Source organism: Macrosteles quadrilineatus, unplaced genomic scaffold (genome assembly GCF_028750875.1).
Source record: "Macrosteles quadrilineatus isolate MER2022 unplaced genomic scaffold, UCM_ALF_1.0 Scaffold_9__3_contigs__length_116548681, whole genome shotgun sequence".
Lineage (NCBI taxonomy): Eukaryota > Metazoa > Arthropoda > Insecta > Hemiptera > Cicadellidae > Macrosteles > Macrosteles quadrilineatus.
Genome location: NW_026542602.1, coordinates 12,123,713 through 12,149,448, shown reverse-complemented (window position 1 = coordinate 12,149,448; position 25,736 = coordinate 12,123,713). Strand labels below are relative to the sequence as shown.

General features: G+C 35.4%; 1 protein-coding gene and 1 long non-coding RNA gene across 5 annotated transcripts; one reads left to right on the top strand and one right to left on the bottom strand.

Moving 5' to 3' along the window:
• Positions 1–640: 640 nt before the first annotated feature.
• LOC129004324 (methyltransferase-like protein 22) lies at positions 641–23,778 on the top strand. Of its 4 annotated transcripts, none has more exons than XM_054432866.1 (7): positions 641–753; positions 3,781–3,939; positions 4,438–4,569; positions 11,603–11,788; positions 18,013–18,180; positions 20,257–20,356; positions 22,665–23,778. In XM_054432866.1, exons 2-7 carry the CDS (start codon positions 3,858–3,860, stop codon positions 22,852–22,854), a joined length of 858 nt encoding a protein of 285 aa, XP_054288841.1. In that variant the 5' UTR covers positions 641–753; positions 3,781–3,857; the 3' UTR covers positions 22,855–23,778. The 4 variants fall into 4 exon arrangements, with proteins under 4 accessions (XP_054288841.1, XP_054288840.1, XP_054288843.1 ...); XM_054432865.1 differs by lacking the exon at positions 641–753 and adding an exon at positions 946–1,071; XM_054432867.1 differs by lacking the exon at positions 641–753 and adding an exon at positions 1,163–1,255.
• On the bottom strand, positions 6,240–10,054 carry LOC129004325 (uncharacterized). Its single transcript, XR_008491695.1, has 3 exons — positions 9,906–10,054; positions 6,746–6,844; positions 6,240–6,655 (listed from the first exon to the last, which is right to left on the bottom strand). It is a non-coding gene; the product is annotated as an uncharacterized LOC129004325 (long non-coding RNA).
• Positions 23,779–25,736: the final 1,958 nt, after the last annotated feature.

The window sequence follows — 25,736 nt, the reverse complement described above, 5'->3', positions numbered from 1 at the left end:
ATTTTGTGCTATACTTTTCGGTTTTAAAACCAGAGGACGAGCGATTGCATCGTTTTATTTGGCTAAACCCAGTGGTGGCGATTGGGCTTGAGTGGTGGGGGGGGGCGAAATCTAGATTTATTGTTGATATAATTCTATTTTATAAATTTGATAAATATTCCTTATGAATATCCCCCCCCCTAAACGCCGCAGATAAAACATACTCCTCTTGAGGAGTATGTTTTATCTATTTCTAAACCTACTATTGAAAAGCAGAAAAATGCTTCTAGAGGCATTGGTTGACCCCATAGTTTAAGCAAATTACTGGTTAATCTATGAAGAAATTAACATTATTTAATTGTCTTTAATTAATTGTGATTGATAAGGATTACCAATCTATACTGAGAGAGTATGTTTAATCTTTTCTTTGTTTGAAGTTCATTGTTGGTGATGGTGAGTTAGTTTAATCTTTTTGTTTAATCTTTTGTCACAATCATGATAGGACATGAATTTGATTGCTACTGAAAGAAAGATAATACCCACCACAATGATTTATTTGTGGCATGACTTGTGGTGCTATTTAATCAATGATTCTACTATGAAACTATCATTAGCGTTCATCACTCCACTCCACAATAGTCTGCTAAGAAATCAGTAGGAAAAAAGATTGTAAGCAGTAGCAGACGCCATTGCCATCCATCATATGTTCGTTAATGTCAAACAATAAACAATCCAATTATGCTTGTTATGATTTAAAAAAGGATAATTCAGCAGGTCAGAACAATTGAATTTTTAATATAACATTATTTAGTTATCTTAATGCAATGTCAACTTAGTTTTACATTTTTTAGTTCAGAAATCACCCCGACCTGGAATACTTAAGTTGATCAATTATATTCTAACCTTGTAACCATTACCGGTATCCACAAACTTACAGGTTGATTTGATGTTTTGCCACAATCATGATATTTTGGCATACTTTTTGGAAATATGCCAAAACTCCACCTGTTCAGTGACAATTTACTCAATTCTATTCCTGTCATTGCCATTGCTTTGCTGTTTAGTCTTAGAACCAGGCATTTGTAGGCCTAGGTAAGTTAAAAAACACACTTGGCTAAACCCAATGTCTTTATAACTTAGGCCTAGCAACCATTTCTAACTCTGTAAATTACCTTAGTCAACCAACTCTTATTTTGTGTATAATTTTATGTCATTGCATTTGTTACATTGATTACCAGATTAGATTGACATACCAATTCGGCTTACTATTTCTCAGGTCAGGCACTAAGTACCTAATCGTCAGGTGTCTGACCCTTTGATACAGTACCTTTTCTCAGTTCTTTATTGTCAATACCTGAGATTGTAACTTTGCACTCTCATTTACTTGTATCCAGCCAAAATTTGTAGTTATTTATTATAAATTGTTATTACGTTCAAATCTATATAACTTATACTCCTGTTATTGTAATATTTAGGCATAGCTTAAGTTAAAGCATATTTGTTTTTGTATAAGTTACAGCGCTTTTGTGATGTATCAGAAACAAACATGTCTATAGCCAATAGGCCTAACTTATCCATGTATTTTTTGTAAAATAGTTTATCAGATGAGAGAGAAATAAATAAATATTAGGTGTAAATCATAGGTTTAATTTAATAGAATGGTTTTAAACCCTTCCTGGGAGGGAAGAGGATGTCTGCTTTATTTTTTTTTGCCTTGAAGTGAGGGTTCTTATCTGCACAATTTTTGTGGATGTTGTGGACAGAAAGTAGGTAAGTTTATTTTCACCAATAATGTAGACTAGGAGTCGTCCAGTGGTCGAAAACTCGACCGAGATATGTAATGTACAGACCATTTTTGGAACAGCTGTCCCCAATTTTTATTAAAAAAGAACATAGTTGAGCCAGTCACAGAATGTGCTAGGGTCTATAATTTTATTTTCTTTTCAACCTTAATTATTGTTGCTGACCAAGTTGATCTGGAACAAAAGATCATTCCACAAAAGGCAGGCTTTCGATCAGGCAAGTCTTGTTTTGTGTAGTTGTGTAGTTTTAAACCTGACCCAGCACATTGAGGATGGGTTTGAGAGAAAACAGATCACGAGTGTCGCTTTTGTAGATTTAACAGCTGCCTACGATACCGTAAACCATCGAAGACTCTTGGGAAAAGTGTACAGTATTACCAAAGACTATCAGCTGACTTCAATGATAGGCACTTTTCTTTATAACAGGCGGTTTTTTGTGTCCCTTCAAGGCAAGAAAAGTAGATGGAGGAATCAAAGAAATGGATTGCCTCAGGGTAGCGTCTTAGCCCCAGCTCTTTATGACATTTACACTAACGACCAACCGTTGCCAAACGCTACAAGTCAGTATATATATGCCGATGATACGGCGGTGGCAGCATAAGGTAGGTTTGAAGAGGTAGAACAGAAGCTGACTATGACTCTAAATGAACTTTCACAGTACTATGACGCAAATCACCTCAAGCCGAACCCTGCTAAGACCCAAGTTTGTGCTTTTCACCTAAACAATAGAGAAGCAGGCCGTGAGTTGAATGTGAGGTGGCGGGGAGACCGTCTTCAGCATTGTCCTACACCCAAATATCTTGGTGTCATACTGGACCGCACACTGACATTTAAGGTGCATTGTATTGCGACAAGAGGTAAAGTCTCAGCGAAGAATAATATCATCAGGAAGCTCACCAGCAGGTGCTGGGGTGCTAACCCTAATGTCCTCAGAACCTCAGCTTTAGCGCTCAGTGTGTCGGCTGCGGAGTAAGCTGCACCAGTACGGAATGCATTGTCACATGCAAAAAAGGTTGACATTGCAGTCAATGACATGGCTCGGATTGTAACTGGGTGTTTGAAATCAACCCCAGTACACAAACTCTATCCTATCATAGGGATCGCCCCTCCATCAATCCGACGTGATGTCGCTGCCGACGCAGAAAGGACTAAGCAAGAGACAGACCCTCGTCACCCATTACACGGCCACCAACCTGCAGAGCGACGGCTTCGGTCCAGAAAGAGCTTTTTATCACGGACACGAGTCCTGGATGGATCACTCTCAAGCAATCGGGTGGCAAGGTGGGAGGCCACGTTGACTAACCCTCCCATACCAGCCAGGGAGGAACTGGCTCCTGGTGGAGGCCTTCATTACACGGTGTAGAAGTCCCTAAATCGAATTAGGGTCAAGGTACCAAAATGCAAGACAAACATGCAGAAATGGGGTCTCTTACCAGACGAAGAAAACATCTTGTGCACGTGTGGTGCTGTTCAGGATCCTGGCCATCTGCTAATCTGCCCACGCCTAGACCAGTCTTGCACATTAGATGATCTTTTACATGCGAATGACAAAGCCATATCGGTAGCTAATTTTTGGAAAGCAAAGCCTGATTTCCGGACACGGAAAGTAAGTAAGTACGTACCAAGTTCATGGGTCATTATCACAACCGTGTTACCTTTTTAGTTACCATTCACAGGTGCGCTATTTCAAGCTTAAAAATGTCACCCTAATTGTTAAAATCAGCTCACTACGGTGGCTCGAAAAGAGATGTACCAGTAACAGAGAAAACCCTTAATGTATCAAGTAAAGGTTTCAGTCAGACCTTCGTTGTGTCAGTAGGCCTAAATTTAAGTTGCATTTCTAGATGCTTTTGAATTCACAGGGTGGTAAGTGGTCTGTAGATATAGGCATATTTTAACCATTTAATATTGTTTTTTTTTTTTTTAGATTCTTATGACATTATTTTAGTTATAGTGTTTAAGTAGTTGTATGTTTGTTTATACAGTTTTTTCTCCTCAGGTCTGAAACACTCCTGTGTATGGAACAAATTTCTATCAACAGCGTGAAGCTATTTTATCATAAAATCAGATTTTGAGATGGCTTCTGAAGAACTGACAGTAACCTCTGAGATATATTCTGAATTGGAAGGATGTCTTTTAAGAGGTGTTTCGGAAGAAAGTGAGTAGCATATCCTACTGAAATTTGACTTTGTAATGAAAATACTCAAGTTTTTTTAGTAAAAAAGTGGGGTTGTTGAACCTCATAGGCTCAAGTTTTATGAAAAAAACCGTCCAATGCAGGCCAAAGATTTTTTAAATTTATCCCCAAAAATATAAAAAAAGAAACAGATTTTAAAAAGTTAAAAAAATTACTCAAAGATTATATATTAAATTTAGCTATTTATTCTATGGAAGAGTTCTCCACCTCCCTGGCATAGGTAGCATTAAGTTATTTTAATTTTGTATTTCATTCTTAACTTACTAAAGACTTGTTGTTATTATTTTACTTGTTAATATTTACTAATATCATTGTAATTGTATTTCTTTTTATTGACGCTATTCATTGTACCACCTTTGTACAAAAAATATGAATAAAGAATATGAATATGAATGTCAAAGATTAATATCATAAGAAATGTTTTTTTTTTTAATTAACTGTATAACCAATCGATTGCAGATATGGTTTCTTATTTCAAATTCAATTATCCTTTGAACAAGAAGGAAGACACAAATGAAATAGAAGTTGATGAGGATGGAGACATGGTGGTGCAACGTAGAAAAGATGATAATGAAAAGGTTTTAAAAATAGGTACGTACTTTTGGAACTATGAAAATAAATAACTTATAGTTGTTAAGATGTGCATTATTTTGGCGGGAGAAGCCAATCAACAATTGATTTGGTGGAGGTTTAATTAAACTGGAATTTGGTGGTAACGGGACGAGTGGATTTATTGTGTTTTGCACCTTAAATTAAACAGTTTGCAAATTTTTACCCATTCTGAGCATGTCAGACTGTCCACCAAGATTGTTTTTTTTTTCATTACATGATAAAACAGAAACAAAATAGCATGATTAAATCAATGAATAATCCTCCATAGATCTAAAATTTTAGTAGGAGCCCACGCGGGGACCAATCAGAGATGAGTATTTCAACCATGTGCCATAAGCCCTGCCCCCTCTGGTAAATCAGTATAGAGGTTGGAAAAAAATTACTATAGGATGGGCCGGGAATTGAACTCGAGTCTAGTGTGTTGATCAGATGCGTTAGCCATTGGGTTACGATGCTAGTTATAAGTCTAAGTTGGTACATATATTTATACTCTTTGTATCATAAAATAAATTTGTAATTGTGTTGTTAGCTGCTAGCTGTGTACAAGGTCAGGATAGCGGTTAGCGTCAGGTGATTAGATTAACACGTTCACTGCGGCATACATCAAGCAGGTGCTCGCCAATAGCAGAGAGGCGCAGGGGCGAAGCCCTACTGAATCAGCAAACAATTGGCATTCAAATATTTCAGTCTGACGAATCACAAAAGAGCAGTGGTGTTTGTGCTGTGTTACCCCGAGAGTGGACATAGTTCACTGAAACACCAAAGGGTAGCAGCACTGACTGGATCCGTAGCCAGTTTCCTCGTAATGTGGCTCGAAGAGAGAAAATCCCCAAAACAGGGGCAAAAGCATTGCCAGACGGAATTTTTTGGGAAATTTTAGTACCAACCTATATCAAAATAAAGCTCGCATTCTAAGCTATAGACTGCCAACGATTATAACGTTCTGCGTCAATGGCTGAGCTCAAACTGACTGTTCAATGTTAAATCCTGGGAACGGCCGATCACGACTGCACAGCACCTGGCAGGCAGCCGGCACCGGCCGATTTCGACTGCTCAGCAGCAAACTTGTTAAAGAGAACTGTAAAGGTAACAATAGCTTAATGAGAAAAGATAACTTACGATATATAACTATTCTGCGTCATGACTAGGAAGGTGGGTAAGAGATTAAGGTCTCGCAATAATAACTGGGGACCGGGCTGCCCGCGTTAATGAATGGTAAATCTAACTGCGCACTATGACGAGTTTACTCATAAAATTAGGCGCAATTTGTGTTTTTTTCTTAAAGATTTAAACTCTTTGTGTTATTTCATGAAAATGTAGTCAAAACACAAAAGGGTTGTTTAAATTAATAACATTAATATTGCCTTATGGTGCTATGGCTTAAAAAACTATACTTATATACTGAAAATAATTTACTTTCACTGTTGGTAAACCTTGTAACTATTTAATGCTATTGAACATTATAGAACCAACTTATTGGTTTTTTAAACAGCAGTAAATAATATTCCTTGATTCTTTTTAAATATGAGTACTTATAAGGTTAACATTGAACCCCTTAAAACCTTCTGGGGCGGAGCCCTTTTGATAGATCTGCACCAAACTTATAATTTACTTCTTTTATAGAATTATGGTGATTAAAAACAACTGTGTTTACCCAGAAAGAAATAAATTTGTAATCTTTTTAATTTTAAACTCCCTACAAAATGGACATCTGTATAATCTATACACAATCAGGGCAGAGGATGTGGACACAAGGTCCCAGAGCGATCGAAGGGGCAAAATTCCAGCATACTTCACAAGCTACTGTTTGGATCGGAGGTCCTGAAGGTCGTGAAACCCTGTTTGTCATTAGGCTATCTATGCGTTCTGCAGTCTGTCCATGTACATCCTCCAGAGTATTGCGAAGCTCCCCCCACAGAGCTGATGCCATTGATGCTTGATCCCCATTGGTGAATCTGCGTAGCATGTCACCATTCACCTGAGCAATATTGAGAAGTTGCCCCTGTAGTGTAGATATTCTTGTTCTTGCTGAAGCCGGTAGGGCAAAAGAAGGCTCGTACATAGCCTGAAAAAGTACAGACCGGGATTAATGCTATATTCTGTAATTATCACAATTATAGTATTGTTTTTTTAATTTACGTGAAGTTATACTTACTCTATGTATTAGTCTCCTTCGGAAAACTTAAATCTGATCCTCTTGGCGACACCTTCTGCACTGAGGTTCCTCTAGCATTGTTTCATTTCATGTACGGCTCTGAAAATATAAATAAGTAGAATTAGAAGCAGATTTGTAGAATTATTATATCAATTTATTTTCCACATATTTTGTAATGCTAATGGTGGCCATACACGTACAGACAGACCTGTCAGTTTTGTCTGAACAGTCCCAGGAGACCGGACGGCCTGTTGGACTGAGCTCACCATACGCGATCAGTTGAACAGAAGGCCATTGTGTATGTTCCAAATATTTATGTCCCTTTATAATTAATGTTTTTAAAACTTTGCATTTACACCAAAACAATTCTAAAGTCATCCAGCAACAAACGTGCAAATGACATCCTAGGATTACTCATTGTGTTAAGAACGGAAATAAGGCGAAAATCTCTTTAAGTTTTGATCTAAAAGATTGTTGATGAAGAGGAATACTACTCTTTGATAATTAATAATAAAGAGAGGGTATTCACAAATTAGCTATTTCATGTTTTTTGCTTTAAATCTTACAAGTATTTATTCTCTCAACATATTTATAAATTACTAGCTGTAACCCGCGGGCTTTGCCCCGTTTAACTTCTTAATTTTCAAGATTATCTCGTTCGCATGGCTCAATCACGTCCTGGTTGAAGTTTGCAGAATATGACCCACACATTACCGAGAGAGTCATGACCTACACATTACCGGCGCCGCGTCGCGTGTTCGCGATACTTGGCCAAGTGGTTGTATTATGTATTTTTGTGTGAACTTCGTGTACTTTATGTGTTTTTTGACGTGCTCAACCGCGGGCGAAATGATTTGATTTTGTGTTTCTTCACTTTGAAGATGTGCTCATTGTAGCACGAAACAGCTGTCGTGTTTGACAACTACATAGGATCATTCAGGCAAGGTAACATAAACCATATTCTGCTAATTTTAATGATCCAGAGGCTATCCATCATGAAAGTGGTTGAAGTTTGTTCGCTACGCTCACTCACCTTTAGGTTGGAGCTCGTTCGCTACGCTCACTCACCTTTAGGTTGGAGCTCGTTCGCTACGCTCACTCACCTTTGGGTTGGAGCTCGTTCGCTGCGCTCACTTGCCTTCAGGTTAGCTTGTTCGCTACGCTAACTCGCCTCCAGGTTGAAGTTCGTTCGCTACGCTCACTCACCTTTTGGTTGCAAATTAGCTGTTGTCATAAATGTAAAAGAAATAATAGTGCTGCACCCTGTTGGTAATCCTTGTAACTTTAATGCTATTGAACATCATAGAACAGAACCAACTTGTTTAATTGAAACAGCTGTTAAGATTCAATAATTCCATTTCTCATAAGGTTAACATGGGAAACTCCAGAGCCACTGGGGCGGAGCCCGGAAGGATTTTTGAAATAAGAATATGCCTATATGTTAATCGGGAATGTGAGCTACCATCATGCCAAATTTCAGCCCAATCCGACCAGTATTTTTCGAGTTTACTTTTCCCATACACACATACACACATACAGCAACCACCTCTTTTTTATAATAGTATAGATAGATTATCTACTTTTTAATGTGTTTAAAAATGTGTTATTTAAAAAAAAGTTTTTTATTAATAAATTATTTTCTTCTTTTTAGTTTTCAATGTGTAAGTCATGTTAAATGTATTTTATATGGCCTGTTAAATACACAACCAAAACCTTTTTATCTAAAATCATATGTTTTATCTTTACTTTGAAAGGTTTGTTTATATTTAGAACTTCTCGGGAGTAGAACCTGTACCTCTCAACCTCTGCTCTACACTCATCTCCATTCATACTTGGTTTAAAATATCTAATATGTATGGTCGCCATTTCATTGAACAGTATTAACAGTATTTGAACAAACTTTCAAATTATAGTAGTTAACGCAACCATTGCGTAAAGAGTGTTAATGACTATTACAGCTAACTTCAATTGACATAATTTGACTATTTACATTCTTCCAAAATGTAAACATTGAAACTTTGGAAGCCCATGGGGCGTAGCCCGAGGCAAATATGAAAATAAAACAATTTAATATTGCATTGTTATTCATTTGCGAGCTATGTTGTGTGATATGAGTTTCAAGTCTCTCAAGCCCCCGGGAAGTTAGTTTAAAATCAATTACAAAATTTGTAGCAGACAAGAAAGCGAGCTACCTAATAAAAACGTTTCAATAAAACTAGTAGCTGAGGTGCATATTTAAAAAGAATCAAAATAAATCTATATTTATAAAAGAGGAAGTTTGTATATATATATATATTTGAACGTTATGGACTCCGAAACCGCTCGACAGATTTTAATGAAACTTTCTGGCATTATTAAGCATTATTCGAGGATGGTTTGTGTGAAGTTTGGTGCAGATCCGTCAAAAAGGCTCTGCCCCAGTGGCTCTGGAGTTTCCCATGTTAACCTTATAAGTACTCATATTTAAATGGAATTAAAGAATCTTAACAGCTGGTTCAACTAAACAATTTGATTCTGTGATGTTCAATAGCATTACATCACAAAAAAAAAAAAAAAATAAAGTTAATAGGTTTACCTACAGGGTGCAGCAGAGAATTTATATTAGAGAATATCCCATATAGGGAATAAGCTATTTAAAAAAAATTATTACAACAGCTAATTTGCAACCAAAAGGTGAGTAAGCGTAGCAAACAAACTTCAACCAGGACATGGTTGAGCGATGCGAACGAGGTCATCTTCAAAATGAACGAGCATTTGACATAAAACTGCATTAGGACAGCTGTTTAAAAACCAAAAAGTTGGTTCTACGATGTCCAATAGCATTAAATATTAACGAAGGTATACCAACAGGTTGCAGCACTAATTGTTTGAATTTATGACAACAGTTCATTAAGCAGCAACAAAAAGCTATGGTACAAAATGAGAATTTTCAAAGTAGGATTGTTTTAAATTTAATAAATAGTTTTTGATACTGTACGAATAATGAATTTTTTTAAAGTGCCTAATTCATTAATTTTCTTTTTTTTCCAAAATGTGTATAAAAATATTGCCTGAGAAACGGAGTAGCCAATTAATAATTTTAGTGGATTACTAAAAGTGTATATATACAGCATAACATAATAAACATACATATCACTAAAGGCTAAGCTATGTTACTCACATGCACCATCTTTGATCGCGGGGAGCAAAGTGAGCAATCAATATTGTCACTAGCCACTACTGTAGTTAGATATGGTTATTAAACTGTTCTTGTGTATCACAACAGTATTGTTATCATGCTTGGTTTCCTCACTGTGGTCATGTCATTACCCTGACAGGATGTGTATCCACTCACTATCTCTAACCGCTATCACTTGCGGCCGCACGTTACGTACAGCAAGCAGCTAATAACACATTTACAAATTTATATACAGAGTGATCAACTCAAGGAGGCCACCATTGGGATATCAGAAACAGTAAGAATTAGAGAAAACTTACTAACTTAGAGAATGTTGTTAAAGCCGAAACAAGTCTTATCTCATTTTCTGTCTGTCTGTCTGTCATGGCCCAGAAGGCATTTTACCCGGCCCTCTCCTGAAAAACGAGAGCATTGATTGGGATTAAAATAGTCTTTTTAAATTCACTGGATTAGCGAGAGTGTCTTTAGCCATTAAAATATGACGTCACTACTTTTGAAATAAAATAACCCAACGTTTAAAAACCCAATTTTGTGCGATTTTTGTCAAGTTTTCTCCCAATATTTACCACATACTCATTTATGAAATACTAATCATCTGTTTGGAGAACACAACATCTATGAAATAACTAACAGCTGTTTGGATAAAGATTATTATTTCTAGCTGTCACTGGATATGTTTACATTAAATTTTCTTTACAAATACTGCAGCCATTTCCAATTACGTTTTGTAAGAAGATAAAAAACCAAGTGAGATTAAAAATGTTGTGCCTTACATAACAAAATTTTTTTTAGTTTAACACGTTTGCTACTGCAAGAGTACAAATTTTTTCATTCATATGGACCAGCGACTCACATATGTGGCGGCTGGTTTCTACCCATAGACTGCCTAGTCACATTAAAATAGACCAACGTCACATATTTGTGTCAGTGTTCCAATGTTATCTTTGTAAGGGTCTATTTAAAGGCAGTGAATTCTCTGCAGTGGACTACAGGGATATCTCACGCACTACTGCGTCGCTTGGTCTGTGGATATGTGACGTAATATGATAGTTCGAAAACTGTTCTTTCCCAAGGGTCTATTTAAAGGCAGTGAATTCTCTGCAGTGGACTACAGGGATATCTGACGCACTACTGTGTCGCTTGGTCTGTGGATATGTGACATAATATTATAGTTCGAAAACTGTTCTTTACTTTTCTGCATCTCTGTATGTATGTTTGCTGCATTATCCCATGTAGCTTCTATATTTGTTCAATTATAACCTGTTCTTGAAAAATCTGTTTTTTACACTTACTTTCACCTAAAAAACATTAACAAAAATGAACTCTTGCATATATTTGGCGCTTGAGCTATTTTAAGAAAAATATAATAATTTTCACTATTGTCTTTGCTATAGACCGGGTGTCGCAAATATGCGACATTACAAAAGGTTATCAAAAATGCTAAGCATTTGTTTTGGCTTGAAACTGTCAGATATTGTATTTGCGAGGGTTTATGTGTATTCCTGCCTACATATCTGGAAATATGCAAACCAACTGCTGTTCTGATTATAAGGTTCGAACTGACTACAAGATCCCCGTCCGTAGAACGGGTACACAGCTAGCTATTTAGTATTTATATATTTATTTATTTATATTGTACATTATGAACTCGTTTGGACCATCTGCTTGTATTCCCGCAGAGCACAGCACAGCTACGCCTATCCGTCTGGTAGGTCTGCAGGTGTGGAGGGGTGCATTGTTACTGGCCGACTACGTGTTACATCACGCTCAGGCTCTGCAGCACTCCACGGTGTTAGAACTAGGATCTGGTGTAGGCCTCACTAGTATTGTTACCAGTATAGTGGCTAAACATATCGTCTGCACAGGTAAAACTTAGACCTATTCTTTTTTCATTAGTGTAATAGATGAGTGAACGAAGTAAACGAATCTATGTATCGTGTATAGCGGAGTCGGAGAAAAGTTGTCCGCTGGAGTATGTCTGTGTGTGTGTTCGCACCTAAAACTCAAGAACTGTTGCACTTATAGCGTTCAAATTTTGCACAAATAGTTATCACACCAGTGTAAAGACACCATTAAAATTCTAGACGATTCCGCTCAGTAGTAATTATAAAATACTTAAAAAAAATTTTTAAATTTGTCCCATAAGAATAACATTAGGAGCTACCTTCTTCTTCTTTTTATTTGTTTACGTTTTGCGTCCAACAATTTTGTTGTCTACTTAAGACAGAGAGAACGACTTTTACTCTAAGCTCTTTCATTCATGGAGTAAACAGTTTGGCGTCTATGAATATATATCATTATAATTTCACAGCTTTCAGAATAATGTTATTTAAGCTAATTAAATCTCACAACTTTCATAATAATAAATTGAACTTAACAATATTAGTCGGCAGTTATATACCGTTTATGTTCAGTATTAAAATTTCGCCTTTTAATTAAAAGTATATATGTATGTATGTATTTAGAACAAAGCAGCTTTTTACATTATTCAATTTAATGTTGGCATTGAATTTTAAATATTCAAAAATGTTGGTATATTTTTATACTAAAATGCTATGCGAAGGGGGGGGGAACAGGTCCCCGACGTAGAGAGTAGTAAAGAAAGCGGAAAGGTGAGCAGTGAAAAGAAAGGAGTACGGAAACCCTTTATGACTGTTAAATTAACGTATCTGTAATACTTAAATGCTATGGAAAGATAGGGAAACAGGTCTACGATGTAGGAAGTAGTGAAGGAAATAGTGAAGGAAGTAGTCAAGGCGAGCGCTGCGGAGTGTGGGGGACCTTTATGACAGTTAGAATAATGTATCTGCAATTCTAAAAATGCTATGGGAAGGGAGAGAAACAGGTCCACGATGTAGGAAGTGGTGAAGGAAGTAGTCAAAGTGAGCAGTCCGGAGTGTGGGAAGCCTTTGTGACAATTAGAATAATGTATCTGCAATTCTAAAAATGCTATGGGAAGGGAGGGAAACAGGTTCATGACACTTAGGAAGTGGTGAAGGAAGTAGTCAAGGCGAGCATTCCGGAGTGTGAGAACCCTTTGTGGCAGTTAGATTAAGGTATCTACCATAATAAAATGCTATAGGAAGGGAGGGAAACAGGTCCACGACGTAAGAAGCGGTAAAGGAAGTAGTCAAGGCGAGCAGTCCGGAGTGTAGAAACCCTTTGTGGCAGTTAGATTAATATACCTGCAATACTAAAATGCTATAGGAAGGGAGGGAAACAGGTCCACGACGTAGGAAGTGGTAATGGAAGTAGTCGAGGCGAGCATTCTGGAGTGTAGAAACCCTTTGTGGCAGTTAGATTAGTGTAACTGCAATTCTAAAATGCTATGGGAAGGGAGGGAAACAGGTCCATGACGTAGGAAGCGGTGATGGAAGTAGTCTAGGCGAGCAGTCCGGAGTGTAGAAACCCTTTGTGACAGTTAGATTAATATACCTGCAATACTAAAATGCTACAGGAAGGGAGGGAAACAGGTCCACGACGTAAGAAGCGGTAAAGGAAGTAGTCAAGGCGAGCAGTCCGGAGTGTAGAAACCCTTTGTGGCAGTTAGATTAATATACCTGCAATACTAAAATGCTATAGGAAGGGAGGGAAACAGGTCCACGACGTAGGAAGTGGTAATGGAAGTAGTCGAGGCGAGCATTCTGGAGTGTAGAAACCCTTTGTGGCAGTTAGATTAGTGTAACTGCAATTCTAAAATGCTATGGGAAGGGAGGGAAACAGGTCCATGACGTAGGAAGCGGTGATGGAAGTAGTCTAGGCGAGCAGTCCGGAGTGTAGAAACCCTTTGTGACAGTTAGATTAATATACCTGCAATACTAAAATGCTATAGGAAGGGAGGGAAACAGGTCCACGACGTTGGAAGTGGTAATGGAAGTAGTCGAGGTGAGCATTCTGGAGTGTAGAAACCCTTTGTGACAGTTAGATTAGTGTAACTGCAATTCGAAAATGCTATGGGAAGGGAGGGAAACAGGTCCACGACGAAGGAAGCGGTGATGGAAGTAGTCAAGGCGAGCAGTCCGGAGAGTAGAAACCGTTTGTGACAGTTAGATTAATATACCTGCAATACTAAAATGGTATAGGAAGGGAGGGAAACAGGTCCACGACGTAGGAAGTGGTGATGGAAGTAGTCAATGTGAGCAGTCTGGAGTGTCGGAAGCCTTTGTGACAATTAGAATAATGTATCTGCAATTCTAAAAATGCTATGGGAAGGGAGGGAAACAGGTTCACGACACTTAGGAAGTAGTGAAGGAAGTAGTCAAGGCGAGCATTCCGGAGTGTGGGAACCCTTTGTGGCAGTTAGATTAATGTATCTGCCATAATGAAATGCTATAGGAAGGGAGGGAAACAGGTCCACGACGTAGGAAGCGGTAAAGGAAGTAGTGAAGGCGAGCAGTCCGGAGTGTAGAAACCCTTTGTGACAGTTAGACTAATATACCTGCAATACTAAAATGCTATAAGAAGGGAAGGAAACAGGTCCACGACGTAGGAAGCGGTGATGGAAGTAGTCAAGGCGAGCAGTCCGGAGTGTAGAAACCCTTTATGACATTTAGATTAATATACCTGCAATACTAAAATGCTATAGGAAGGGAGGGAAACAGGTCCACCATGTAGGAAGTGGTAATGGAAGTAGTCGAGGCGAGCAGTCCGGAGTGTAGAAACCCTTTTGACAGTTAGATTAATATACCTGCAATACTAAAATGCTATTGGAAGGGAGGGAAACAGGTCCACGACGTAGGAAGTGGTAATGGAAGTAGTCGAGGCGAGCATTCTGGAGTGTAAAAACCCTTTGTGATAGTTAGATTAATGTAACTGCAATTCTAAAATGCTATGGGAAGGGAGGGAAACAGGTCCACGACGTAGGAAGCGGTGAAGGATGTAGTCAAGGTGAGCAGTCCGGAGTGTGGGAACCCTTTGTGAAAGTTAAATTAATCTATTTGAAATTCTAAAATGCTGTAGGAAGGGAGGGAAATAGGTCCACGACGTAGGAAGTGGTGAAGGATGTAGTCAAGGTGAACAGTCCGGAGTGTGGGAACCCTTTGTGAAAGTTAAATTAATCTATTTGAAATTCTAAAATGCTATAGGAAGGGAGGGAAACAGGTCTACGACGTAGGAAGTGGTGAAGGATATAGTTGAGGCGAGCATTCCGGAGTGTAGAAACCTTTTGTGATAATTAGAATAATGTACAGTATCTGCAATTCTAAAAATGCTATGGGAAGGGAGGGAAACAGGTCCACGACGTAGGAAGTGGTAAAGGAAGTAGTCAAGGTGAACAGTCCAGAGTGTGGGAACTCTTTGTGACAGTTAGATTAACGTATCTGCAATAATAAAATGCTATGAGAAGAGAGGGAAACAGGAAATACGTTACGTATATTACCAATGACTTTGGTTAATTAATGGACGAGAAGTTAGGATTGTTGTTGACTGAGATTTGGTTTTTTTAAGAGGTTGGTCCAGCCTCTTTTAACCTCGCCCGTGCGTGGATCGTTTACAGCAAAGCAATTGGTGAGCCGGTACAGTACAAAGGTGAACTGTACTGATAAAATTTAGTGGCAGTGACCAGGATCCGAACTCACGACATCGCTGCCTTGGGCCCGAAGTTCGCGTGATGCTACCGACTTGAGTCACCGACTCACCATTATTTGCCCCGACTCATGGGTCGATTTGCCCATACAAATAACATTATTGTGTACACCAGTGACACCGGTAAGTGTGCTAGGTGTGGGTAAACTCTTTCATTATTGCGCTCATGTTCACTCATCCTGTTACGTGCAGAATAAGCGTACTACTAGTTTTAATTGAATTTAATGTTTAGAAAACAATTAGATTGCTGTTACGTCTCACTTTAAAGTTTAAATTCGCCTGTAAAAATTATGTTCCTTCTTGGCAATTCAATTAACTTGGGCAGGACTTCTTACTTGGAAGCTCAGATTCAAATCCTATGACACATCAATTTTTAGTAGTTTGTCATGTAAAAATGCCACAACATAACAGATCATAGCTTACATAAAGCTGTAGGTCCAACTATCAAGTGATATAGGTTTATGAATCTAACTGTCTGATTGGAGATCTCTTACACAAGAAGCTAAGTAATAACTTAAATTTTAAACTGTGATTCATCAACCCAAATAATTAGACTTAAAAAATGGATATTTTTGAAGATGAAATAAAAGTTAAGAGTTTTAAAAACTCTTACAACGAATCAGTTATACTGGCCATTGTCAGAAGAGGTTCTTAAAGGAAAACCTCAACGGAAAAATTACATTTCAGTGTCTTTTTTCATGATGTTAGCCTCCGAATCACTTTAGTTAATTAATAAATGGTTTAAATACCTTAACTGTCAGGTGATCCTTGGAGTTACATCCTTGGAGGTTACAAGTGAATGAGCCAGAGCCAAATTGGAATTAGAGTAATACCTGAGAAAGATGGGCCTCAAACAACATTGTAAAGACAGAAGAGCATGGAAGGTTGTGTTAAGTTGACGTGGCCTAAAGTCCACACAAGTTACACGAATAAGATTGATACTTGATCATTAAACATCATACATATGTCAATAGAACATGTCAATAGTTTGTAATGCAAGTTGAAATCAAAACGATACATGCAACCTTGAGATACTTGCAACATGAACAAGGAGAATATTATTTGGTAAGCTTAGCTGCAGAATTTTAAAGTCTATGATTTGATAAAACTGGTTTTAAATGTAAAATGAGGCTTATGTTGTAGAACATTCTTGTAACAAAATGTTTGACAAACAGTTTTTTCTTTGGAACAGTTCCTGTGTGCTGGAACCATTTAATTTAGTTTTAATTCCTCCTGTAAAGTGGGATCTTGGACTTAAGTTGCAAAATACAGGATATTCTCTACTCTACATTCTCATACAGAATGATTAGTAGCATTGGATTTCTCTTAGTGTTTAGCACTAACTGTTGGTATAATTAAAGGAAACAGAACCTTTGGTCTACTTTCGTTCCAATTTTATAGTATAACTATAGGCAACTATTAGAATTCAACACAAGACTCAGTATAGTTCCTGAACTTGAAACCAAAGTTCAAGGTTTGTGTGATAATTTAGATAAGTTGACATATTCAGCTGATAAGCTCTATTGTTCCGTGTTATATATTGTTAGATACCAGGTCAAGTCTCTACACTTGGACCATAAACCACCGGCATTCACTTGACATATTTGTTTTGTAACTTACATGAATAGTGAGTGATAAATGGTATCAGCAATCTAACTAATACTTTCTCCCATTAGCTTGTCAACAATCCTTAACATGGGTAAGCGGTGGGATTAACTATGACATTTTATTGTGAAAATCACAAAAGTTGCAATAACTTTTGAACCATAATTTTACAGCTATTGGGTCAGAGTCATAACATTCAGTTTGCAGGTAAAGAGACGATGACGTACTAGAATTTGAATCTATTGGTTGAAAAGTTTTGGGAAAATCCTATTTTCCCGTTATTTTATGGTTGTTTGTGAGAAAATCATCATCAAAAAACAAAAATTTCATAAAAATGAAAAAAAACCTTGAGATAACATGGATTAGTGGACATACCAAATTTAATAAAAACCAGGCAAAAAATGTAGCCTGTAGCTCCTGTACAGTGTACACATCCACACACACACAAACTCAGAGACATCACTTCGAAAGGCACTTTATTGGGTTTCAGGGTACTTAATGAAAAACAAATATTCCACCCAAAACTCAAACTAGAAAATTTTGACTGAACAATACTTTCTCCATATACCGGAGGGGGGGGGGGGAGAAAGTTTAAAGTTATTAATGATTTTAAAACCAAGCTAGTTTTTTAAACGAAATAAGTTATATTTGACAAAAGTTTTCATGTAAAACAGATCGATCTGATGTACGCTGGCTAATAAAGAAAGACGTTATTTATTTATTTAGATGAAAAAGAAATCACCACACTCAAGTGTTAGCAGATAAGCATTCGTCTGATCATGAAATTGTCCTCACTCCATAAGAATGATGAAAAGATAATATTTAATCTATGATCTATGGTATGGTTTTTCTCTCTAGTCATAACATGAATATATATTGTGACAGTTAAAATACTTTACAGATGTGGATCTGGAAGGCATATTGAATCTTATAGCATCTAATGTCAAATTAAACTCTGATCTTGTCAAAGCTCCCATCACAGTCAAAGCATTGGACTTCTTCCAAACAGAATGGGACGAAGAGATGAAGGCAATTATGAACGAAGTGGACTTGGTTTTGGCTGCTGATGGTAATTATTAATTATAAAATTGTTTTGTTTGAGTTTGATTGGGGGTGGTTTTTAGCGAATTTCCCATATAGGGAATAAGCTATTACCGTAGTACTCATGGTAAGACCTGGACCCGGGACCGATTTTTTTTTTCGTTTTGAGGTCCCTAGAGGCCAAAAACACCATCCGTTCAAATTCATATATATATATATTTATATATGTGTCCGTTAGCGCGATAACTCGAGCAAAAACGATCCGATTTTGATGAAATTTGGTACAAACGTGTAAACCTACGTTTATTCGAACGAGTTCGCGAACCAGCATGATCGGACCATGGGAACGGGGGTTTATGGGGGGTTTTATGGGGTAAAAATGGGTTTTTCCCACTTTTGACTCAAAAAACATAAAATTTTGCAATTTCTTTCCGAACTATTTTGTAGAGCTTAAAAAAACAAATAATTTAGTATATTGAAGCGTTATAATGCACATAATGGTTACGGAGAAAATTTCAAAAAATTGTAAATTTAAAATTCCCATGTTATTCTTATGGAGAATAAGTCAACTGTTGTAGTTTGCTTGTTTATTAACATTTTTTGCCCAAATTTGGAAAATGTTTTTATTTCTTACTAACTATTAACATTTTACATAAAAAACACTTTTACCCTCCCTGTTGCAGCAAACCTAAGTATGTGTTAAACTGATTCTATTTAAATAGGGAATAAATGTGATATTTTTAAGGAGACATTTTAGTGTAAATCCAATCAGGCAAATGGAAATTCGCTTAGTCTGCAGGTTTGCTGCGGCGGGGGTATTATAATAATGCTGCGGGACTGTGGGATTAAATTAGGGAGATTTTAATTATTGTTCACCATAATTTAGGCATAGTTAATATATGTGGGTTCTGTGCTGTAATCGGGTACTAACAATGACTGTTGTATATGACCTGTTAGATGTAAAACTAGACTATTCCTTTATCAGAGTAAGGATTAGTTCTAGCAGTATTATAAAACATCTCATGATATACAATGTGTCCTTTAATTTTGTGGAAGAAAAAAATTGTATACACTTCCCACTATAGTTTAGCAAACCTTCAGGAGCTACTGTTAAATTTAAATGGTTGTTTATTTAATGGATAGCCTACTTGTACAAAAATTTTCAGGTCTAAATGTTCCCCAATGTTATTTGAAATGTGGTATTAAATACTCTAATGGCTCTACTGAGTGCACGGATTTCTTTTTCTATCTGTAATATCATCTGTTTTTTGTCTGCTTGATAAGATACAAACGATAACTGTTCCTGAATTGGTAGTTCTCACGAATACTTGAAAAATACCCGTATGGATCATAAACATAAACAAATGATGTTTTTGGCCCAAAAATAAACATTGTTTAACATTGCTTAAATGGAACTGCCAAAACATATGTTAATCTATTAGTATAGGATTCGGGCCAACGTCATTTGCTTATGTTTATGATCCATACTGGGTTTTATTCTAGTATTCGTGGTAGTTCTTCATAAACTATCCTTTTATTGTAGTACTGTATACTGTTTACCTTACAATACTTTGTTTTGTATATATGTATTAAAAAATGTTTTGTGTCAATGTAGATAAGACATCAAATAATCTACGAAATCAAATTAACGCACATGCAACTAATGAGGTCATGTTATTAACCCTTTGAGTTACATGGCTTAGGAAGTACAATAAATTTAATATGCCTATATTTGTCTTGTTTTCCCTTATCCTATAAACACAAAATGTCGAGAAAAAAATATTTTGGTGAACACACACACATAGAAAGAATGGTCAAAAAGTAGCAAAATGCATTGTTGAAATGCTCATTGATGAAATTCACAAAACATCTACCAAACTCATAAACTTATCCAAGCTGTCCACCTCAGACAAAAACTGAACTGATCATGAATAGCACACCAGACCTAGCCTAGACGTGGTTTAAACCATTTAGATCTGTGATCAAACCTTGGATTCATGTATTTGTACCACTTTCTTTTTGTAAAAATAAGTAACTTGGTTTAGATTCACCTGGCGTTAATAATTAATCTCTCCCAAAGGCTAATTGTTGATTTATTTTACAGTAATTTATGATAATGATTTGACCGATGCAATTGTCAAAACATTAACAAAAATATTAAGTACGCCTCCAAAGAAAGTTGTTCTTGTGGCGTTAGAGAAGAGGTAAGCAATCGTTGACTTTTTAGAACTACTAATAGGCTCTTTCTTGCTGAAACTAAAAAAAGTCTGAACAATCAGAAGTTAATGAAAAATAATTGAACACATTTAAAAACAAATTGTATATATGTGCAAAATTAGTGCAATATTCTAAATAATAAAAGAACACTGCAATAACTTGTGGACATACTGAAGAGCGTTGGTTGAACGTGTTATAACTTGTTTGTTTGTGTGTAAATGCATGTGCCAGAGCATGAGTTGTACACCTGTAGGTGAGAGGGAGTCTATATTTTAGCCTACCTATTTGGCAGTTGGTGATTTTCAGATGATAATACTCGATACTAAAAATACTTGTCAAGCTAATGATACCAAAAACCCTAAAATGTAAAACCCTTTCAAAAACTTGCTGTAATTATCAAGAAAGAATCAACTTTGATCAAATCATCATGCATGTTTTATATAGACATATTTTTAGCTTTTTAAAGGACCAAGACTGCATTACACAACAGTCCCACTTATAGGTACCACATGTTGGGGGAAAACATGTTACTGCATTTACATTAAAACCAAAGTCATGTGTTCTGAAATAAACTTGAATTTTGCATTGAACTGGGACATTTAGAATACCTAATTGCCATTAGCTTGAGCCTGAGCATGCACTCATCCGTTGGTTCTGTTTTAAGGCTGTCATGTAGTAAGAAGAACCTGATTATGGTAGATAATCCCTGATCCATGATCACAGAAAATATCACGGTGTTGCTATGATGCGAGAGAAATACTGTAGATGACCATTTTCTGACATAAATCGATTTTTTTCTGGTAAATCGATTTGGTATCTGAACAATTTGGTAATCAAAACAATTGGCAACGATTGGCAAGTTCTGGTGTATTTATAGTGTTGATTGATGGTGATTTACTAATATTCCTTTGTATCTTTGTATAACAGTTTGTGTTTTATACTGTGCCAAAGGATGCATGCTTTGCTACAGAATAATGCTTTCATTGCTAAACAACAGTAAACACAAAAATTAATAATTCAATTGAATTGCAGTTTAAATTTAAATATTTATTGTATACATTTTTTTGTGGGTTTTCCTTTTATACATGTAATATTTCATTTCATTTCATTCATTATTTAGTATTAATTTTTTTTTTATGTTAACTTCTATTCATACACCTAATAATCACTCCTCAGAAAGACTGTCCTAATATTCATTTTCCTAATTTATATAATTTCATTAATATGTTCAATTAATCATTAATAATATTCATTCATAGCCTATATTTTTTTTTTTTTACAACGCCCACAACCTAATTATTTATTAAATATGTAAGAGAATTGCAATACATAAAAATTTCTTATAATATCAATAATATCATTTCAAAATTAGTCCTTAAGGAATCAAAATTTAAGTAGCAGTGAAAGTGATCCCATGTGTTCAACAATCAGTGATGTGAACATTGAAATTGAGAGAGAAGGAGCCATTGAGAAGTTGAAATTGTTAGAAGAAGGACTCAAAATTTTACCTAAATCAAATTCATTCATCAAGAAGACCAGTTTCAAGTTATATCACAGTTTTTTTAGCCTAAACCTCAAGAGGACTCAACTCAATCATTATCTTCAAAATTAAGTATAACCTTTTCTTTAAACTCTTTTAAATTTTGTACTAATTGGACTTACCTTTTGGACAACACCAAAATTAGATTTTTCATTGTTGGGATTGTGTAAGTTTAACACCTTAATTAGGCCTATTTGGACACTATTAAATTTAAATTCTTAGCATTCAAGCCAGCACGACACCCTACCCTGAGACATATCATACCTAAATGATTTGAACCTTCAAGTTATTATTCAAATTTATCTTTTATTTCAATTTAATTTCAACCCCATACACCATTGTCAATCCTTTCATTGTAACGTCAAGTCTTTTCTCATTGCATGTTAATTGTTCATTTGTTTAAATAAAACACCTTTTGTAATCCATATCTTTGTTAACTTATTAACTTTAAACATTTATAGAATAGGCCTAGCCTAAATGAATATTGTAAGGTGAGTTTACATACAAGAGATGTTATGTTACATGGATTGTTGTCAGCAACACAGTCAAAACTTTTGGCTATCTCACAAATTGACTCCAGTAAATAATTTATGTTATCAGTTTGTGTGGCTTGCCAGGAACTGATAAGATAGCACTTGTCCTCTAGAGGAAGGAAATTGAGACTCTCTTTTTTCTAATTTAGTTTTTAACTCAAAATCAAAGTACGGACGGACAAATAGTTACTGAATGTGCTGTTAATTTATTTTTTTGTTTAGGTTCGTGTTTACATTGGAAGACTTAGACGTGGTTGCACCATGTTATGAACATTTCCTCAAGGTAATCAAGCAAGAATGGATGTCTCCGCCAATGTCAAATTGGTCAATGGAACAGCTTCCATTGGACTTTCCTCAGTACTTCCACTATGACCGGACCAAACACCTTGTTATATGGAAGTTATCATCATGATCTGGGCACTCAGTGTTATAACAATTCACTCAGTGTTGGTATTTGTATCTGATAAGACGATTCTATGAGTTTAAGCGAAGCTCATTTAGTTGTTTAAAGCAACTTCTGATCAGCTATATTCCTTATTATTTTTACAAAGAAGTAACTAGATGGAGGAGGTTTTTATATCAGTGACTTTTGTTTGACCGAGATCAAATGCCAACTTAAGGCGAAGCTGGTTTTTATAGCAAAGGAGAGTTTACAGAAGCCCCTATTCCAGAGCGCTGTTATCATTGATACCCACTTACTGCACACATCAACATTTCCTCTGGGTCATCAAAAATTGATAATCAAATTAGATTATCAATATTTCCTGTGGCAGTGAGTCAATGACTTTGTTGAAGATTTAAATTTTTTACTATCTGCAGTAACATTTTTGTTCTTACCTCTTTACTCAAAATACAATCAACAACATTTGGGCGAAACCTGTATCAGCATATTTACACTATTTTAAACATTTATGAGTGATCCAGTGTATCTAAATCCTAAATCAAGTTTGTTTTTGAAATTGCATAAAAACTGACATTTTCAAAGCAGCTTGAATTGAACCTTTTCATCTAGTTTGTTTTGTTATAGCCAGGTGTTAGCTCATAGTTAGACATAATTTTCTCACCAACTATGATCAAAATGAGTTCAAAATTATTGTTAGTTTGTTGTTACCAAATTGTGAATGTTTTTAGATACCTATTTTAAGTAATATTTATTATTAAAATATTTTTGTTATCTAGTTGTAGTAAGTTATTTATGTATAACTTTAATCACTAGTCATGGGAAAGACAAAAATATTTGCCAAAGAAATTATAGTATTAACAAATTCTAGTCAGTTTAGTTTCCTAGAACTGTAAAGTACCAAATATACGTGAATTATTAAATATTAATCATTAACTGCTTTTGACTTCTAATCTGTTAACCTCTGTCCCTGATCGTATTTGCTTCAATTTATTTAGAGTTATTACTTTGCATTGCCCATGGAAATTTTTTGTGCTACTTTATGTAAATACTGTAGCTTTAAAACACTAACTATAAGTAAAAAAAATAAAAAAAAATAACGATTTGACAATAATAAGTTAAAATGGGTTTTTAAATACCACAAAAAAGCTCAAAATCTTGGTAAAAACAGATCGCTAATATAATGAGTACATTTAATTACATAGTTTAAAAAGCAAAGATCTCTGATCACAGTTTGAAAAATATATCTTTAAAAGTTATCTAATGCTCCAGTTAAATAAGTTATTTAATAACTTATTTAAATTAAGTTTTTAAATTTAACTTTAGGAGTTTATACGAGTTCTTGTTTTTATGGGATTCAAATTTTTTTGTTATATCTACTGCTACTGCATAATATAATCTGAGTTCTTTGTGGGAACTAAATTAAATTCCAAATCTGGTTTTACAATTTTTTTATTTGCTAAAAGTTGAAATGGTCAAATGTACAATGAATTATTACAAGTAGTTGTAATATATTACTTCTTATGTATAATATACAACTCAACAATGAACTTCTATTAAATCAAAACGACAGATATGTAAAGATACTACGATAAGCACTCACCACTACAGTAGCCTATACACCAGTTTATGTGCATCAAGTTTGTACAGAAAAATACTTGGGTGGAAAAGAGTATGTTTATGAACTATTTCATGACAAATAAAAGATAATACACTTGATTATTGCTCTTACAAAAATATAAATCTACAGCAAATAATGTAAACTGACATTTTACAACTCACAGTTGAGAATATATAGCAAGAATGACTTAATGAATCTGAAATGTTGTTCTTAGTACAAGTTGTTAACAATAGTTGAGAGAGATGTGCCGAAATCAGCCAACAGTTATATTAAAAAACAATAAAACACTTCAAACCATTTAGGATATTTTAACAAATGCAACACAAAAATTATTTACAACTACAGAAAACTGAAGTCAACTTTGGATTAACTCAAATTAAGTCGCTTGAGATCATGAATATTCCTTAATTTTTTAGAAGATTTCACTAACATTAGAGAAAATTAAATATCATTGCTTTTTTAACGTAAAAATCACACTTTTTAAATGCCCAAACACTTTGAAAACATGTATATAAAAGTCAACATACATACAGGGTATGGCAATCAAAATCTGAATGTAAAAACTATAAAATCTTCGACAATGACATATTTACACAATAATTGCCTAAGGGGGAGACCCAATCAGCAAACAAACAATAGCTAGGAAAACAGTAATTTATGATAAAGGCACTTCACACATCCTAACACATAGTGAACAACATTAGGCAAATACATTTTAGCCACAATAACATTTAGCTATATCCACTCTACTCAAAACATTGTAAGTTTACAGATCATATTTTTAACATAACATCCTCTAATTAATTGTTAACAATACAAAGGGACAAAATTATTTCAAAAAATATTTTGTAGTCTCGTACTCATCTCTAAGCTCAATAGAAAATGAAGAATAAATATTTAATGAATGAACATAGTAATCAATAAACAGACTGTCTTAGATGTTTTTGAAACAAACACAATACACTAAATCTTTCAGTAGGTTCTAATTATCTTTATGGGTTTGAATGTAATTTGATAAAAAAACCACTTATATTTTTTTCATGTTCATCCATACGGTTTCTTAGACAATTACATACATTCATTAGACACATTCGATCAAGTAGCCTAAAAGATTATTTTAATATATCATCAACAACATTAATAAAAATAAAATTAATGGTCGAAGAAGGGATATTATTCATTATGGCAGTGATATAGTCCAGTCTCATAGAATCACTTAACACAATATGAAAAGTGTATAACTTTTTTTTGTTTTAATCATTAATTTTTTTTA

Bases quoted from the DNA above. Each gene is read 5' to 3' on its own strand.
- LOC129004324 (XM_054432866.1), top strand. From the start codon at position 3,858: ATGGCTTCTGAAGAACTGACAGTAACCTCTGAGATATATTCTGAATTG. The intron at 3,940-4,437 runs GTGAGTAGCATA...AATCGATTGCAG, and splicing joins AAGAGGTGTTTCGGAAGAAA to ATATGGTTTCTTATTTCAAA. The intron at 11,789-18,012 runs GTAAAACTTAGA...AATACTTTACAG, and splicing joins TAAACATATCGTCTGCACAG to ATGTGGATCTGGAAGGCATA.